At 37.0% G+C, this 18,669-nt stretch overlaps 1 protein-coding gene across 2 annotated transcripts in view; it reads left to right on the top strand.

The window, feature by feature from the left end:
• Positions 1–18,669, top strand: part of tbc1d22b (TBC1 domain family, member 22B) — a 58,680-nt gene that overhangs the window by 11,759 nt on the left and 28,252 nt on the right. Inside the window, exons 2-8 of one of the 2 annotated variants that reach the window (XM_081349913.1) lie at positions 914–970; positions 1,262–1,617; positions 4,535–4,702; positions 7,619–7,689; positions 10,434–10,562; positions 14,612–14,677; positions 15,864–15,978. In XM_081349913.1, the coding sequence (XP_081206039.1) occupies positions 914–970; positions 1,262–1,617; positions 4,535–4,702; positions 7,619–7,689; positions 10,434–10,562; positions 14,612–14,677; positions 15,864–15,978 (962 nt within the window). The remainder of the gene's footprint in view (positions 1–913; positions 971–1,261; positions 1,618–4,534; positions 4,703–7,618; positions 7,690–10,433; positions 10,563–14,611; positions 14,678–15,863; positions 15,979–18,669) is intronic. The other variant, XM_081349914.1, reaches the window with a different exon arrangement.

Here is an 18,669-nt window from a genome sequence, read left to right on the forward strand (position 1 = left end):
AAGTAATATTGTGAAATATGATTGCAATTCAAAATAATTGTTTTGTATGTAAGATATTTTAAAATGTCATTTAATTCATGTGATGCAAAGTTGCATTTTCAGCACCATTACTCCAGTCTTCAGTGTCACATGATCCTTCAGAAATCATTCTGATATGATGATTTGCTGCTCAAGAAACATTTCTTATTGTAATCAATGTTGAAAATGGTTGTGGTGCTTAATGTTTGTGGGAACCATGATATTAGGCCTACTTTTTGAGGAATATTTGATGCAAAAGAACAGCATCTAAAAATTTTTTTTTTTTTTTTTGTAACAATTTTGTCACTTTTGATCAATTTTATGCATCCTTGTGTATAAAAGTATTAATTTCTTTAAAAACAAAACAAAAAAAACTTACTGACCCCAAACTTTTGAATGGTAGTATATATAATGAAGTCATGCGAAAGTAATGTAGCATGCTACTATTTGAAATCGTTGCATAATGCATTCTTTTTTTTTTACATGAAAATTAAAATATTATAATATGTATTCAGTTTATATTGTGTGATATGCAGTAAGCTAGTATTTCATTGACCTAGTTTCACTATCCTTCATTATCTTGTGACTCAGAAGAGGGCAAGTAGCATCACTGATATAAACTTTTATTATTCTTGTATGGTGTTTTGTCTTCTTGGAGCTTGACATTCCCAGTCCTCATTCTCTTTCATTACATAGAATAGTGGACTGGCCAGGATATTCCTCAGAAGTTTGCTTTTTTTCATTCCATGGAAGAAAGAATATCATATGGGTTTGGGACAACATGAGATTGTAAATGCATACATTTTGAGATGTATGTCAGATATTGTCATAAGGCTGAAAGTATTCAGGATCACCCAGACTCTTTATAGCAAATGTCAGCTTTTCTTTCTCTCAGCTTACAGCCAGTATATGGAGCACAACACCCTCCTCTGGACCCACGGAGACACCGTCCGTAAGTGCTGCTAGCTGGCGACTGTCTGCGTGCAAATCAGCCATATCTTTTTCAGTTATTTGTTCCTTTACTCTCCTCATTCATGTTTTTCTTTTTGCATTTCAGTTGTGGTTCAAATCCATCTAACATGTTTATTGAGTGCAAGATTTGCATAGACCTTTTGCAACATTTCATTTTTTATTTTTGTTGTTCATTTGTCATGCATTTTCCTTTCTTACTGTAACCTATCTATATAATATAGAGTGTGTGCAATATAGCCGAGTTAAAAAGCAATTTTTTGTTTTGCTATAGATTAAAAGACACTCCGAAGCCCAGCAGTGTGAACACCAAATCCAAAAAACCTGCAACTTTCCATGAATTTGCCCGGAGCACCAATGATGCGTGGGACCTTGATGATGAAGAGGATGACTGTATGTTCAGTCTCAAACAGTCCTCATTTTCCCCTGTCCAATCACGTTCTACGCCTCAGACGCCCCGCCTCAAACTCTTCAAAGCCCCAGAGGACACAGAGCCACTGCCCCGCCTACCAGACAGGCAGGAACCAATCAGCACAAACCCAGATCAAGATGGACTGGATATTGAAAATGGTCCAGCCAATGGCAGGGTGGTAAAGTCCTGTAGCGACGCCCAGCTGAATGTGAATGCAGGTATGCTCTGGTAGCTGTTGTTTTTAAGCTACACTATTATAAGAAGCTGTAAACTCATTAAGGTGTTTTAAATTCGTTTTTTTCCTGCCTGTATTCTGAAAAGTATCATCATTACCTAATTGCTGTTTGTTATACTGCTGGTACGGCTGTATAAATGACTTTTTGACTGTCCAGTCACAGACTGCTGTAGATACTTTTAACTAAACAGTTTGAGGGCTAAACTCGATAAGGGTTGGAAAAACGGGTAATATTTTGTCCATGCCTAACCTTAAAGAAGCTAGCTTAAGTTTATTAACCTCATCATAATTGAAAAATAACCCTACTTGTTTTTTTTTTTTGCGCTAATTGTGGCAGTTAAATTTGATTCTTTTGAATCGAATCATTTAAAATGATTCAAGTCAGTCTCGTCAACAAGTGTTTTTTTTATCTTTAATTTGACAAAAAAAAACATCATATTGTAAAAAAAATAGTATATATGTGTATATTCTCATGTGTGTATACAGTACATACATATACACATACATGCATGCATACATACACACACATATATATATATATATATATATATATACATATATACATACATACATACATACATATACACAATATACATACACATATATATATATGTATATATGTATGTATGTGTATATATATATATACATACATACATACATATACATACATATATATACACACATACACACACATATATATATATATATATATATACATATATACATACATACATACATACATATACACAATATACATACACATATATATATATGTATATATGTATGTATGTGTATATATATATATATACATACATACATACATACATATACATACATATATATACACACATACACACACATATATATATATATATATATATATATATATATATATATATATATATGTGTATATGTATATATACACATGGGGCATGTGATCCATATAAGCTGAGAATGCTCTGCATACACAAGCCATTCGTGGACTCACTGATTAGTATTAACACTATAAATTGCTATAAATTCCCATACATAAGGTGTACCATACATAACATTTTGGTTAGAGCCCGACCGATATGGATTTTTGGGCGCCGATGCCGATACCGATAAAAAAAAGCCAGATACCGATATATCGGCCGATATTATTTATGTGTATATTATAATACAGTAGCAATATTATTTATGTGTATTATATTACAGTAAGTTTGGACACACTTTACAATTGGTGTGTACAAACTTTTGATGGGTACTAGAGCCCGACTGATAAAGGATTTTGAAGGCTGATACCGGTACAAATATTTGTTGGTTTTAAAATCCGATATTCCGATATATAGGACGATATTTTTTATTTTCTTTTTCAGAAACGCGCATCAAAACATTAACAAATTTCCCTAACATTAGTTATTTGTAGTTATTTATGAGTTTTAACTAAAATAATATGATAATGCATTTTAAAAAGAAACTTGTTTCTTTTATTGTCACAACAGAACAGAGGAACATCAAAATATATTAAAGTTCTGATAAATAAAATGTATAAAAATACAAACTTAAGATTTTTTTTAAGACTAAACGTTTAGTCCTTTGAACAAAAACAACAATTTCACATTCAAATTGACAACAAATTCAAATTGTCATAATTTACTCTCTCAAGTTGTTTTTTTCTTCTGTTGAAAATAAGTTATTTGGATGAATGTGGGTAACCAAACAGTTGATGTACCCCAGTGACTTCTATAGTATATTTTTCTCCTTTGGAAGTCAATGGGGACCAGCTACTGTTTGGTTACCCACATTCTTCAAACTAGTAATATTAGAAAAATATTAGAAGGAAATTAATACAGTTGGAACAACATTAGAGTGCCTGTAAATAATGAGATAATTTTTATTATTGGGTGAACTATCCCTTTAAGGACAAGCGGCAATGTGTTTACAATTGCTACTGTCTGTTTAAGAGCTGAGCATGACACGTCTAATGTACACGCATTTGACAAGCGGACAACCGACATTGTTTATGTAAATCTTGTGTGTATTTAACAGTATTAGCACAATAATACTCGAAAGATAACTTAGTCCAGTATCCAGGCGCTGGTACTAGAAAGGCTTTTAGTGCATGTGAGCTTCACATGTACGCGCTGAGAAACGCACACGTTAGAACAGCGCATCAGCATTTAAAATTAAATGTTTAACCGACAAAGCATTAAAGCACATGCACATTATGAACTTTTGTGAACTGCAGTGTTAACATTTTATGTGAATATAGCCTACGTCGCGTTGTTCCGCTTCACTCTCGGCTTATTTAACCGCAGCAAAACTGGACATGAGTCACGAATTTTGTCATCCTTATTTGAGTTAAGAGAACTGATAGGGATGTTCTTTTAATTGTTATTCAAGCAATGTATGTCTCGTGAGTCATTACCAACTCACCATGAACACACTTCACCGATGATCTCACTCGCGGTTCTCTCTGCCCGACTCGGGCTGGATCAGCAGGTTGCAGAATGTGTGGCGCGTTATACACGAGTGTTGCCAACAGGGATGGTGTAGAGTGCCCTCTGGTGGACAAACTATACAACGGCAACACTCATAACATGGTTGAAGGGTGTTTCGTCCGTTTTTATTTTATTTTTGAAATATTAATTTATCGGCCGTTATAAATGCCGATACCGATAGTTTTGAAAATGCCTAATATCGGCCGATAATATCGGCCTGCCGATATATCGGTCGGGCTCTAATTTTGGTAATACATATGTGACTGTAATTTATTTATTTGCCAAACAATGGTCACTTTCTTCAAATATATGTTTGAAGAATATATATACATGCATACACACACACACACACACACACACACACATATTTTATGACTTTTACCATGCTTAATATTTGTATCTTTCTATCCTGTTTAGCTCGCAATACCCTGCAGAAACAACAGTCACTTCCTGTGCGTCCCATCATTCCATTAGTTGCCCGCATTTCAGACCAAAATGCCTCAGGAGCTCCTCCCATGACAGTGAGAGAGAAGACTCGACTGGATAAATTTAAGCAGCTACTTGCCAGCCCCAACACAGACCTGGGTAAGCTTTAAAACAAACAATTAGTGAATTTTGCTTGCAATAAAAGTAAACAAAAAAGAGAAAGATTAGGGACTGTTTTCAGTAGGATAAAAAAAAAAAACAGGTCACTTGAGGGTTGCTTGTTAACTTAATTTAATATAAGATATTAATGTCCGTCCATCAGGACCATCTCAAAACAGAAAGCCTCAAAACCCTCACGTGTGTTTGCACCTCGTTCTCCTGCATGTTTTTCAGCCTCTAGCTGAATCTCTTTGCCAGGTGAGACAGTGTGGGATGACAGAATGGATGAAAGCCGTCCACGATGTTATCCTACTCTTCCTGAGTTCACGCTGAGAGGCCCTTCTGTTCTCCCCACGTGCTCCAACCAATCGTCTCTTCGAGTGCACCTGCGAGCTGGCGGAACAAAAACAAGTTTTGCGTGCGCCTTCACTCGTTTGTGCTGCTGATGCTGTAATGATGCTTTCAAAGAGAGTCACTCTTCTTTGCTTTATAGTTTCAGCCTCCGCAGGCTCTGAGCTTTCTGAGCGACAGGCTGAAATCACGGGGGAATGAGAACCATCACTCATTGGAGGGAAAAATAATGCTTATGCACGTCTTTCATAGCGCCTTATGAAAAATGTGCTTGTGATATAGTTGGAGGGGGTTCCCTGCACAGTATTCTGGGTTCATAATGGCTTCTGAGATCTTTCATCATTCTGCTGTCATATGACGGTTGGCAGGTGTCCAATTCCATTAGTATTTTAGGAGCGCTTGAATATCGGTTTCATGTTTGTTCTAACTCAAAAACGACCCAGGAGCGACTCACCAGATGTTGCTCAGCAAGTCTTTTAAGTTTTCATAGACGTTATGAAAATCAGTTTTACATTCGCTGATCACGATGACCCAGAGGGCTTGGTGGGAGTTCACAAAAACAATCCTCAAAAAGTAGTGTAGGCTTCAGCGCCTGGACAGATCGATGGTATTTGGTGTAATGGCATCCACCTGCAATGTAATGTTGTCTTTATAACTGTGACAAAATAAGTAATTGAGAATAGTTGAGTTGAAAAGCTCCACTCAGTAAAAGAGAGAATGGCTATGATTCACTATGATTCATCTGGTTTTCATGACTACAGTTATCTTTGCGCTCTATTGTAAGATTTGAAAGTACAAAACCATTTTTCTTTCTTTGATAGTGGTGCTTGCAAAGGCAAGGATATACCAGTCACACTTTAGCATGTAACTACTTGTCCTGAATTGTTTATTGAGGTTTGTTTGTGTAAATTAATTTACGATAGAGCCTTGAGGCTATTTTGCAAACGTCTGAAGAAATTTTGTGACATTGATTATAAACTGGTTTTATTTACTGCATCTAGAGTATTTCTTCAGTAGCTCGGAGCTCCTGAATCTCTGTTTTTTGTTCATAGACATAGAAGAGAAGCAACAGGAAAAACACTAATTAAAACAAAGCAATTCACATGAGAAGCAAAATTTATATAAACCTAATTTAATATACATTATTAAACTACTTTAGTTTATTTTATTCATCCACTTGCTAATAATGTCTTATGAATCGATTATAATTTGAGATTTGTACTTTGACAAGAAACAGCTGATGTGATAAACTTATTTCAGGATATGTTCTCTGAACACTAATGTTAAAGGGTTAGTTTGCCTAAAAATTCAAATTCTTTCATTAATTATTCACCGTTCCAAACCCATAAGCCTTTCGTTCATCTTCAGAACATAAATGAAGATCTTTTTTATTAAATCTTGAGTTTTCTGTCCCTCCATAAAAACAAATTCATAAAGAGATCATAAAACTAATCCATATGATCGCTTTATATGATAAACAGATTGAATTTAGGCTTTTATCCACATATAAACATAGATCAACGAACATAAACAGAAGCTCAACCAAACATGTTGACGCATGAGAACAAACCTCAAATTTGCTGCGTAACACGAAAATGAACCTTACTGGTTCTCACACGTCAAGCGAACTTGCGTGAGCTTCCGTTTGCCTCAACTGATGTGTGAGTTGAATAAATGTTTAAATGTGAGTTGATGAATCTTTAAATGTGAATAAAAGCCTACATTAAAACTTATCATCATATAATCAGAAATCAGAACTGAACTGAGCTAGACGATGACATCATTTTCTGCAGAACTGCTTTATAGATGAAATGAACTAATTTAATAATTGATGATCTTTAAAAGAAAATAGTGGCCTTGTTGATTCAGTTCCGTTGTAGAGTTGCTTTACAGCCGAAATGAACTCTGTTTGCATCATTGAATCTTTTTCCTGTTATGGAATCACTGTAAAGCTGCTTTAAAACAATCTGTATTGAATAAAGCGCTATATAAATAAATAAAGGTGACTTGACTTAAATGTGCTCTTCAAACGTCATGCCAATATACCAAGCCATTGCTCGATCACCTGTGAATCGTGAACTTCCCAGCCATTTCTTTTAAAGTCAATGTGCAGTTAAGTCTTATTGGAGTTGCCATAGATCAAGGTGGCATGGCTGTGAAAACTGTGAATGTTTCACTAATTAAAAATAATTGTTTATTGATTTATGTTGATGGAACTGTAAGTTAAGTGTCACTGGACCTGTGAAGGCAGATTTAGAGTCTGTCAAGCATGATTTTCTATCACAGAATATTAACAAATTCTTGAAGTATGCTTTTAGATGTTGATTAAGGCTGTTCAATTTCTTGGTCCACTTAATCTGATTCCAGCCCCCTCCTCTTGCCCCTGCAGGTCTCTTTTTACATTGTACTTTCGGTTTCGTGTACAATCCGCAGTATGATTGTGTCATCCACTTGAGTATTAGCAGCAAACGTTTACCGCTTTAGCTACAAAACAACTCAGCAGTTTCATTGTGCAATTGAAGTGTTTGTCATTTTGGATTAACTTTACACTTTTTGTTCATACAGAGGAGTTACGGAAACATAGCTGGTCAGGAATCCCTCGTGAGGTTCGGCCAGTCACCTGGAGACTTTTATCGGTAAGTATTTACTTGTCTTGCACTTTTTCCTTTCCATTGCACAATTCTTATTTAAAAAAAAAACAGAGGTGAGAGGACAAGAAAAGTTGTGGAAAAGAATTGGACTGAAATATGTTGTGAGCCATCTTTGAATTCATTTTGCTCACATAATCACCACGACACATGCCCTAACCACTAGGCCACGACTCTGATGCCTTCCAATATTTTTTGTATTATAATTATTAATAATATATCTGACTCTTATCTGTTTTCTTCCTAGGGAAAATCATTTTTGTTAAACATGTTTAAAACGTACCTATCTGAAATGGATATTCAATTCAATGAATACTAGCAAATGATAAATTACTGTTTATTTAATTACAGCATTTAAAATCTTTTTTTTATCTACTGTTAGCCAGCATCCCAAACTTTGCTGTTAAATTGTGTGCGGAAAAGCGTAAAAAATGATTGCACACCCTGTGCAATCATTTTTTACGCTTTTCCGAGGGTATAAAACATCTGTGCCACTTTCAGTTTAATGTGTTATTGATTTGTTTTGCAATATTGGCCTTGCTGAGCACTTAATGTCAGCAGAAATGTGACTGTCATCATAGGAGGGGCAGAGTGGGCTGCTGTGTTCTGGCTGTATGTGCGCAGATGTTTGGAGAATGCTTTACAAGCCTCATTTGCGTTTCTGGTGCAAACTTACACCGTCAATAACACACACCTCTGGGCTAAGCTGTACAAGCAAATCCCCACCCCGGCCCAGCTCCTCCAAGCTTTTGCTGCTTCATGCAATGTTTGCTGGGGGATTAGACTGAATAATTCTAAATGTACAAAGATGCAGAGGTGGATGCGTGCTGAATGAATGGTAGGGTGCCAAATTGAAGCGTTAAGTCTCCGCTTGTAATATTCAAATTATGATTATAAAGAGCAGCGTTTACGTTTTATTTTTGTAAGCCCAAGTCACGTTTGTTATGTCAGAATCGCATTGAAAAGCCGTTTTAAGATGATTTCGATTTTTATCATGGAATTTGAATAGCTGTTACTACCGTTTTGAAGGGCCAATGATGGGGCGAATCCAAACGAGCTGAGTTTGTGCACTTATTATTCGCCTAAAGCTACAGGCGTGAGCTGAATTGAGAGTGCGATTCTGAATGTACGTTATCATTTGTGTTCAAGCGCTCGGCAACTCTGTGTGTGCTCATTAAAACAAGAGTTGAGAAACAATGGGAGGGGAAGACACTTTAAAAACATCATTTTCAGAAACATGATGGAGAGTCGTGACAAACGATCTAACTGACAGTTCCACGCCTCCACTTCTGCTCTACAAATAGCCTGCACTTGTTGTCTGCTCTTTAGGGACTCGTCTGTAGCTACCAAGTATATTCTAGCAAAATTGCATCCTGCCTGTGTGTTAGTTTAGTCACTACATGATTAGAAGTTTCTTCCTGAGTTCTGGATTTTTTTTTTCTTGACTTTTTGAGGTCTGAGGTCTGCTTTCTGTTTTCTCAAATGCGCTTCTTAGTTAGTAGTGTTTGCTAAGGCAAGCATCATTATTATTATTGCTCATACCTAGAGTTAGGGGTTTGATAAAATCCCTAACCCAAAATATTAAAATTAAGCAATTACTCTATGCAATGTGAATTACAAAGTTTACTCTGTGGACAGTATAACAGGCAAAGTTTTGCCCACACAGACAATATAATGGGGTGAACACATAAAAAACCCATAGACTTACATTGAAGGAGGGACCTGAGTCATCAAATGTTTTTTTTAAATAAATTAATACTTTTATTCTGCAAGGATGCATTAAATTGATCAAAAGTGACCCATTCTTTTTAATATTTCAAATAAATGCTATTCTTTAAAAATGTATCACAATTTCCACAAAAATATTTAGCAGCACACCTGTTTATAGCATTAATGACAATAATAAATAATTCTTGAGCACCAAATCAGAATATTAAAATGATTTCTGAAGGATCATGTGACACTAAAGACTGGAGTAATGATGTTGAAACTTCAGCTTTGCATCACAGGAATAATTGACATTTTAAAATATGTTCAAATCGAAGTTTAATTATTTTCTCGTAAACGATCTCGTAAAATCGTAAGTTTTAATTTTGTAATAATATTTTACAATATTACTGTTTTTACTGTGTTTTTGATCGAACATAAGAGCCTTCTTTCAAAAGCGTAAAAAAATGATCACTATAACTTTTGTATATTTTGACTTGTAATCGGTGTGCAATGACCTTGACCTTGCAACCACCCTAGCATCTTGTGGTTCATGCAATTTGTTTAGTAAGGCACTTTGGTAAGAAAGCATCTGAAAAGAACTTGAAAGAAATGAAATGTAACTTGCTTGATTTGCTTCTCTTGTTAGAAGGTGTTTGAAAAGTGTCATTTATATGAGCAGCAGTGCCATTAGCATCAAGTCAGTGAGATATTTTCTGAAAAGCATTTATTAATCATTTGACTTCAGCACAATAAAGCTCATCTCATTGAAATGATCCAATATGTAGATTTAAAAAAAGATGAAAAGCTTTTTTCAATCTAACTTTCTTTTTTTTCACATGGGACTGCAGTATTGCACTGAAGTTACATGTTGCTGGTTTTAATATCTTTAGTTTGCATTATTTATAGGTTAGAATTTGGTATAAGGCAAAATACACTTGGAAGACATGAGAAAGTATGTATACAGCAGTTGTTTTCTCAATACTATTAAATTAGCATTTCCTCTCTCCCTGTGATTCTTTCAGGGCTATCTTCCTGCCAATAGGGAACGCAGGGATCTGGTTCTCCAGAGGAAGAGGGAGGAGTATTTCGGCTTCATCGAGCAGTATTACCACTCCAGAACAGATGATAACCACAGAGACACATACAGACAGGTAAAACTCAATAGAGGGTATGCACGTGACATCACCGCCGGCCGAAGTGACTGCGGTTACGCCCACTGAGTGGCAAAAAGACTGAGTGGCAGCATTGGATTTCAGCGAGAATGCCACGAGAAACACACAAAACACATCTAAAACGGGAAAGAGCTTTGAGATTGACTGCACAAATAGATTTGACAAGAAATCTGAGGTTTATTTTTACAGACTGCCAAAAGCTACAGAAAAGGGAAGCAAATGGATCGCTGCATTTCCCAGAAACAACTAGACTGCGATATACTGTGAGAAATGTGGATTTGCAGATATCATTTTGTCAATATGTTGAATTTTTGGGTAAAATCATACCCTATATATGGTATTGAACTATTTAAACTGATAGTCATTTGTTTTACTCACGTTTTTGCAGTTTCCCCTATTAACTCCAGTCATGCAGCAGCTCTTTTGCCACTCAGTACGGCTGAATAGCATGTTCTAGCAGGAAAGTGATGTCAGTGCATACCCTCAATACACAAAAAATGGGAAGAGTTGGTTGAAATTGACCGTTCTGACTTGTGCACAATTTCCATGATTAATACCTTTATCAATCCACTGGAAAACAGTGTTGCTTACAAAGCAAGGCTTGAGTAACAGAATACTTGAAACAGTGTTACATAATTAAGAGACAATTAACGTAATTCTGTTATTATTCTGAAGAACATTTAAATATTCAAAGATTTAAATGTTTTTCGAGATCTTCACATTAGGTAATGTAGAGTGTTTTGGGGAAAGTTTTGCTGAAACCATTTTGGAGTTCATTGTGTACATTATTATGTTTAATGTCTCTGTACCAGATCATTGTGTCAATTACTACAGACAGTATTTTTACTCATCCCCTGGTGCATTTAAACAGGAAATGCATTGTCTGTGCTAATAGACAGCATGTCAGACATGCCGTCCTCAGACATTTTGTTGAAAGCAACCCAGAATATTTGTTTAAATCCAGATATCATAATACACGGTGTAAGCTGATTTCACCCTTTCCCAAGATGTCCATTTCAGTGGAAAAGGATCTTGTAAAATGAAAACATTTGTTAGATTACAGACATTATTGTATGTCTTTAAATTCCAAAGTTTATTTGTAAAATACAGGTTAATTTTGCTATTAAAGGGATACTCTTTGTGTCCATGCATCCCTCAAAAACACATCTTGTTTGTTTCTTGTGAACGTTGGAGTAAACAAGCTTCATTTTACAGGGCTTCCTTAAAGGGAAGTAAAGTTCACCCAGAAATGAAAATTCTGTCATCATGTACACACCCTCATGTCATTCCAAACCTGTATGACTTTCTGTCTTCTGAGGAACAAAAGAAGATATTTTGAAGAATGTTGGTAACCAAATGGTTTTGGTTCCCATTGACGTCCATTGCATGGACAAACATCCAGTTCAGTTCAATTCAGTTTGGTTACCAACATTCTTCAAAAAATCTTCTATGTTCCACAAAAGAAAGAAAGTCTTACAAGTTTGAAAGAGTAATTGATGACAGAATTTTCATTTTTGGGTGAACTATCCCTTTAAGACAGACTAGTTGATTTTGAAAAACCCTAAAAAACAATTAAAACAATTTAATATTTGTTTTTTTGTATGTTTTTGAAAAGTTTCTTATGCTCACCAACGATGCATTCATTTGATCAAAATGCAGTAAAACAGTAATATTGTGAAATATAACCATTTTCTATTATAATATATATTAATTTGTTGGCAAAGCTGAATTTTCAGCATCATTACTCCAGTCTTCAGTGTCACATGATCCTTCAGAAATCATTCTAATATGATGATTTGCTGCTCAAGAAACATTTCCTATTATCAATGTTGAAAACAGATGCGCTGCCTACTATTTTTTTGTGGAAACTGTGATTTGTTTTTTCTTTTTCAGGATTCTTTGATTAAATAGAAATTTCAAAAGAACAGCATTTATTTGAAATAGAAATCTTTTGTAACATTATAAAAGTATAATGTATACTTGCTGAATCAAAGTATTAATTTCTTTAAAGAAAAAATCTTGGTAACTTGATAATCTTCACTATGAACTAGTTGCTTATTAGCATGCCTATTACTAGGATATTGGCAGTTTATTAGTACTTATAAGCAATTATTAATGTCTTATTCTGCATGACCATATTCAACATCCCTCAATCCTACCCAATACCTAAACTTAACAACTACCTTACTAACTATTAATAAGCAGTAATTAGGAGTTTGAGGCAAAAGTCGTCGTTAATAATAAGTTAATGTAGTGAGAATTGGACCCTAAACTAAAGTGTGACCAAAATCTTTTAAATGGAAGTGTAGATTGACACGTCACGTCACTGCTAATTATTTATCTCTCTCCGTTGGCTTGCGAGCTGGAAAAACCAAACTCTAGTCAGGCCAATCATATCGTGTATTGAGTCGGTGGACGGGCTTAACATAATGACGGCAGAGTTTTGACGGTTCTGCGTGAATTCCCTGCTACTTGAAAACAAAGAAGAGCTGGCGAACAGCGGTCTTTCGAATCGGCTTTGGCCGCGACTCTGGAAGATTTGGAGTTAAGCTTTTCTTTGATGAGAAAAGAACAAAGAACGGCACTGAAGTCATTCTTAAAAAAGGAAGATGTGTTCGGAGTTTTGTCGACCGGATACGGCAAAAGTTTAATCTATCAACTAGCTCTGCTGGTGGGAAAATGCTCTGGGTGGTTGTAGCGCTATCCTATTGCATGCAGAGGGAATTTGAAAGACAACTGTTTATCCCGCCCCTCGGATTGAGCCCTGCCAATGGTGTGTTCCCAGACCCAACATCTTGATGTGGGTCTGGCTTGTCAGGCTAACAATGGTCTTAATTCTCTCATCAATCCTTGCTGAGTTTGAACAAACAACCTTTAAACCTGTAAGCCCAGAGGTTTTGTGTATAATACTTGCATACATTTCATCCTAGAGGCCTGGATGTTACATTAATGAATTGAACAGATCCCATTCTCTTCAAATAGCAGACTCATTTGCAGAGATTAAGATTATCAGTGAATAGTATTGTACATTTTAATCTGTTCCTCACACAAAGCTTTCACATGACTTCAGAAGACTCATAATGTAGTGCACAAGTCATATAAATAATATTTAGGAGACTTTTGCATCTTTTCTTTGAAACTTATACATATTATATTTGATTTTTGGGTGAACTATCCCTTCAACCACTAGGCTACACCAGACGCCACTCTGTTAAGGAACTCTGTCATCTCTTTAGTGAGTCAAGGTTACACTAGCTTACATGAAGTAATACACCCAGATTTTGTGCTGTGTGTTATTAATGGGGGAGGGGGGTTGAGATCAATATTCTTATGGGCTGTAAAACTCAGGTTAATGGTGCAGGACTGGTAGTCGATTGCTATGCGCTGCCTTCTCTCCTCTCTTGTCCGGTTCCTCAGGGCTTGCTGGCTCCCAGCCCCTCATTTCATCTACTGCAATACAAATCGGACACAGACCTTTAAAAGGATTTATGTGGTCGTACAGAACCGTTGGACTGGCCCCTGGCTGTCTGGGCAGAAACACTAAATGACCTTTTAGTGTGGTCACAGTCTGAGAGGGCGAGGAATGGCGGTGAATACGAGCAAACTGGACTTCGGTGGCCTTCGAGTGACCTGCATTACTACAAAGCCATTTCTTCAAACATATGATGGAAGTTGAAATGGAAAGAGGGAAGAAAATAAAAGGGAACCAGATGAAAGAAAAGGGTCGCCACCTGTATGTGCGACTGGACGCAGCGCTGTCCATTTTCAGAGTGAATTCCTGCAGGTTTTGTGTGTAGCTTGTTACAAAACCAGATCAATAGCGTGTGCAGTTTGGACCCTGATGGTTTTCCTCCATTTACTGGAAGGGAAAAAGCACATATAACTCAATTTAGTGCTCATGGGGCATATTGATTTAATCTCTTATTTTTTTCCCAGGTCACCTGTACTTCTGACACTCCAAGTCGGTAACCGGTTTGTGTGGGTGTGCATTGGAGTTTACCTGAATATACCTGTGTGTCTTTCCATAGATTCACATCGATATCCCGAGGACGAACCCTTTGATTCCTTTGTTCCAGCAGCCGCTGGTGCAGGAGGTATGTGATATTCTCTGGCACCAACACCTGAGTCTCGTTGCACACCGCACCTGCGTCAGACCCTCTGATGTCACACAGCAGGCACTACACACTTACTGTAATTGCATAGATAAGAGAGTGAGTCTCACAATCATGACTATGTCATATTTTACCTTGAAATCAAAAGAAAATAAATAAAAGTAAGCCTAATTTTGGGACTATTTACGTTTTTTTTTTTGCTTTGTGGCAATTGTTTGCAAGACAGTTAAGACACATTTCTCCCAATTTACCATTACCATAATGCTCAGTGTTTTGAGCTTTTTCTTTCCTAATTCCCATTTGTCTCTGGTGATTCTCAATACATTCTAATTACTGTAATTTGACAAGCTCTTCTTTAATTGGCATAAATGACAATACATCTTTGTTTAAATGCATTGCAGCAAGCACATTTTCTTCTCATTCTCATGTACAGTAAATAATATCTTGTCGCAGAATATAATTGGTCATATTTCACACCGTCAAAATTTAGACAAAGACATATTCTTGAAAAGCTTCAAGAGATTCACTAAAGAAAAAAGCTTATATTTTTACTTTTTTGGTTTGTTTATATTCAAAGTTTTTGGTTTAGTCCTTAAAATTTGTCTATATTTAATCATGATTTTGATAATTTACTTAAATATTTGAGTAAAAATATACTGTTTTTTTTGTTGTTGTGTTTTTTTTTTTTTTTTTGCAGTTCATTTATTTTGTGAAGCTGTTCAGTTTACCAGTGTTTGGCTCTTTCAGCTCAAACTTTTTGGCCATTATTTTTTTTTTTTTTTTCTGATGCATAATCTGTCTTGTTATAATTGATCAAAAAGACATCTTTAAAAAAACAACAACATTTTATCAGTAAATCCGCTGATGATATTAACTTGATGGGTTGCTTGCAGCCAGCTGAGCTTTGTGTCATTGAATGCTTACCAGCAGGGGGTGCTGTGGTGTTTTTAACTTGTTAGAGGAGTGTACAACACTTGTGTAACCCATAAACAAGGAACAGAGCACTTGAAATGCAGCTGCGTTTGGAAATGCAAGTTTCCAAATGAGTTTACCTGTTGGTCTGTCAAGAGTGAATTAAGCAGCATCAATTGGCAAAAGTCTACACAACAATCACAGTTCTTATGAGAAATTTGTGAGAATCATTGAAAGCAATTATCTTGTTTTTCAGGTGTTTGAGCGGATTCTGTTCATCTGGGCCATCCGTCACCCCGCTAGTGGATACGTGCAGGGCATTAACGACCTGGTCACACCTTTTTTTGTGGTCTTCCTCTCTGAATTCGTAGGTAAGCATTTAATAACCTTCCACATGGATCAGTTGGTCCGCTTGACTGATTCTTCACCTTTCTGAATGTGTCCTTTTGGTTGAGCACATCAGTTCAGTTTGCTCCGCTAATGGCGCGTTGACGTGTGTGATATGTCAGAGTTAGAGAGATGCAGACAGGACAGTATCTGACAGATGATGGTGGAAAATGGTTGTATAAATGTAAACAAACTGACAATATCCTGTTGAAAATGTCAAACACAAAAATACAGAATATCAATTATCTTTGAAAGAAACTCTGAAAGATAGACAGTGGGTGAGTGAGAGAAATGGTGAAAGAGGGAGACGGATGGAGAGAGTGACAGACAGAAAGAAATGGAAATGGGAAGAAGACAGAGAGAGAGAGAGACAGTTTGATAGACAAGTAATTAGACAGAGAGAAAAAACACAGGGACAGACAGATGGGGAGAGAGGAAGACAGGAGAGATGGATAAACAGATAGAACGATCATTCAATCTATCTGTCTGATATTCTTTCTATCGCTCTATGTATCGTTTGACTGTTCTATCTATCACTATCTATCGGTCTAGTTGTTGTCTTGTAGCAGTAGATGATACAGTAGATAGATATGCATTAGATTATATTAGATATAGATAGATAGACAGACACATAGACAAAGGGACAGATGGAGAAAGACAGATAAAGTCATGCAGGGAAATAGACTCTCCAGCTCTTGTCCTCATTGCTATTCTCCCTCCACCCGGCAGCTTTCCCCTCCCTTCCTTATTTATTTCCTGTCCTCTCATGTGAAGGTTAATTACTTATGGATAGTTAAGGATTACAGAAGAACAATAGGAGGCTCATTGATCTCTCTGGTGTGCCGCTGCTGCAATGTCACCAGTGCAAACACCAGGACATACCCACAGATTACCTGGATCACCAATCGATTTCTCTTTTTCTCCCCTGTCTGTCTCTCTCTCTCTGGCTGTCTACCTCGCCCAGCACTCTTTCTGTCTTTTCCTCATCCCTCTGTTTCTCCACAAAGCTCATTTAGCGAAAAGCAGATTTTTCATACGGGCGCTTTCGTGTCATTCTGCTGGGCCTTTCAATCTCTAATTTGTTTGCGGGCCATGTGAATGTGTGTGTGCGTTTGGGATTCACCGTGTGTATGAGCGAGCGACTCGATGCCGCAGGTTGAATGAGCCGCATTGATCGGCTGGATTTAAGTGTTTACAGAGGCTTGTGAGGGTGCCGAGCACACGGTGGGGGGCTCGACCCGCCGATCGATGCATCTGAACGAACTTCATGATCCCAACATGCTGGCAGCGGGAGATAAAAGAGCGGGGTTAGCGCCCTCCCTCTGCCCCAGGTTTCACCCCCGCCGTCGAGACCGGGGGGCAAACGCGTCTGGGTTCACGGGCGCTAACTGCTTCGCTTTCTCTCAAACGCAGCGTTTTGCCAACTTTCGCTGCGCTGTTTCTCTTGGCCGGCACGCCTCAGTGGCTTTCTAGGGCTCCTTTGCGAGCTTTTTAGCTTTCTGCTGAGACCGTCCTCTGAGAAGGCGAGAGAGAGAGAGATGGCATATGAGAATATTGGCGCTTCACATTTAACTCAATATCAGCGAATAGCGTTTTAAAGAGTAGCCGGCAGGAAGGAGAGTCACGGCGCCCTTCGGTTTAAAGTGTTGGTATTGATGCGCCGAAGAATTTGAAGTGGAGGGACGAGACACAAAGAGGAGGGAATATTCTCGAAGGGTAAATCATCACATTTACCCTGACAGACAAAGAGGACAGCGGGGAAATCTCCTCTGTAAACCATCAATGCCCTGACTCCGTCTCTCTCACTCTCCCTCACACACACATTCATTTTTTTATTACTGAAGAGGGTGTGTGATATTCTCACCTTGTTATTTATTGTCTTCCTGGTTGATATTCTCACCTTGTTATTTATTGTCTTCCTGGTTTTATGAACCGTTATTTGCTCCATCACTGTGCATATTTCGGATTAGATGGGTGGTCTGGGTGGGATTTGTGGTTTGGTGGTCGTGTTGCTGAATCTGAGCAACAAGCCACAAGAGGGTAAAGGCTTTTGTGGCTTGAAAATGTTCATCAAAACATTGATAAAATAATCGCAGTAATATAGTTTATAAAATGTAGGCTGTTTATAGTTGTCAAGCAACATGACTCTTCAAAGGTATTGTTCACCCAAAAATGAAAAGTCCAAACCTGTATGACTTGCTTTCTTCTGTTGAAAAAGAATGAATCAATCACTGAATGAATCAGTGAATACTGAATCAGTCGTTTCTTTCCATGCAATTGGCACCTGGAGCTTTTTAAGCTTGAAAAAAGCACCATTAAAGTAGTCCATGACTAATGCATTAAATTCCAAGTAATATGATAGCTTTGTGATTTAAGTTATTCGCAGAAAATCTTCTCCTCCAGTGGTTGTGACCGGATCATTAAATCAGTGAATTGAGATTGGTCTTGATTTGTGATTTTGTGAATGGATCATTCAGACTGAATCAGCTGATTCATCAATTGGTAACAAATCAGACATTGCTACTTCTCTCATTAACATGCCGATTAGAACTAGGGTGGATGTCAAGATTCAATTAAGTATTCAATGAACAATTTTATATGGCTTCAAAGGCTTTAAATATGGTGTCATATTAACCACTTTTATTAATAATAATAATAATAATAATAAATTACAT

The sequence above is a fragment of the Scardinius erythrophthalmus genome (assembly GCF_964197995.2).
Source record: "Scardinius erythrophthalmus genome assembly, chromosome: 20".
In the NCBI taxonomy this organism is placed as follows: Eukaryota; Metazoa; Chordata; class Actinopteri; order Cypriniformes; family Leuciscidae; genus Scardinius; species Scardinius erythrophthalmus.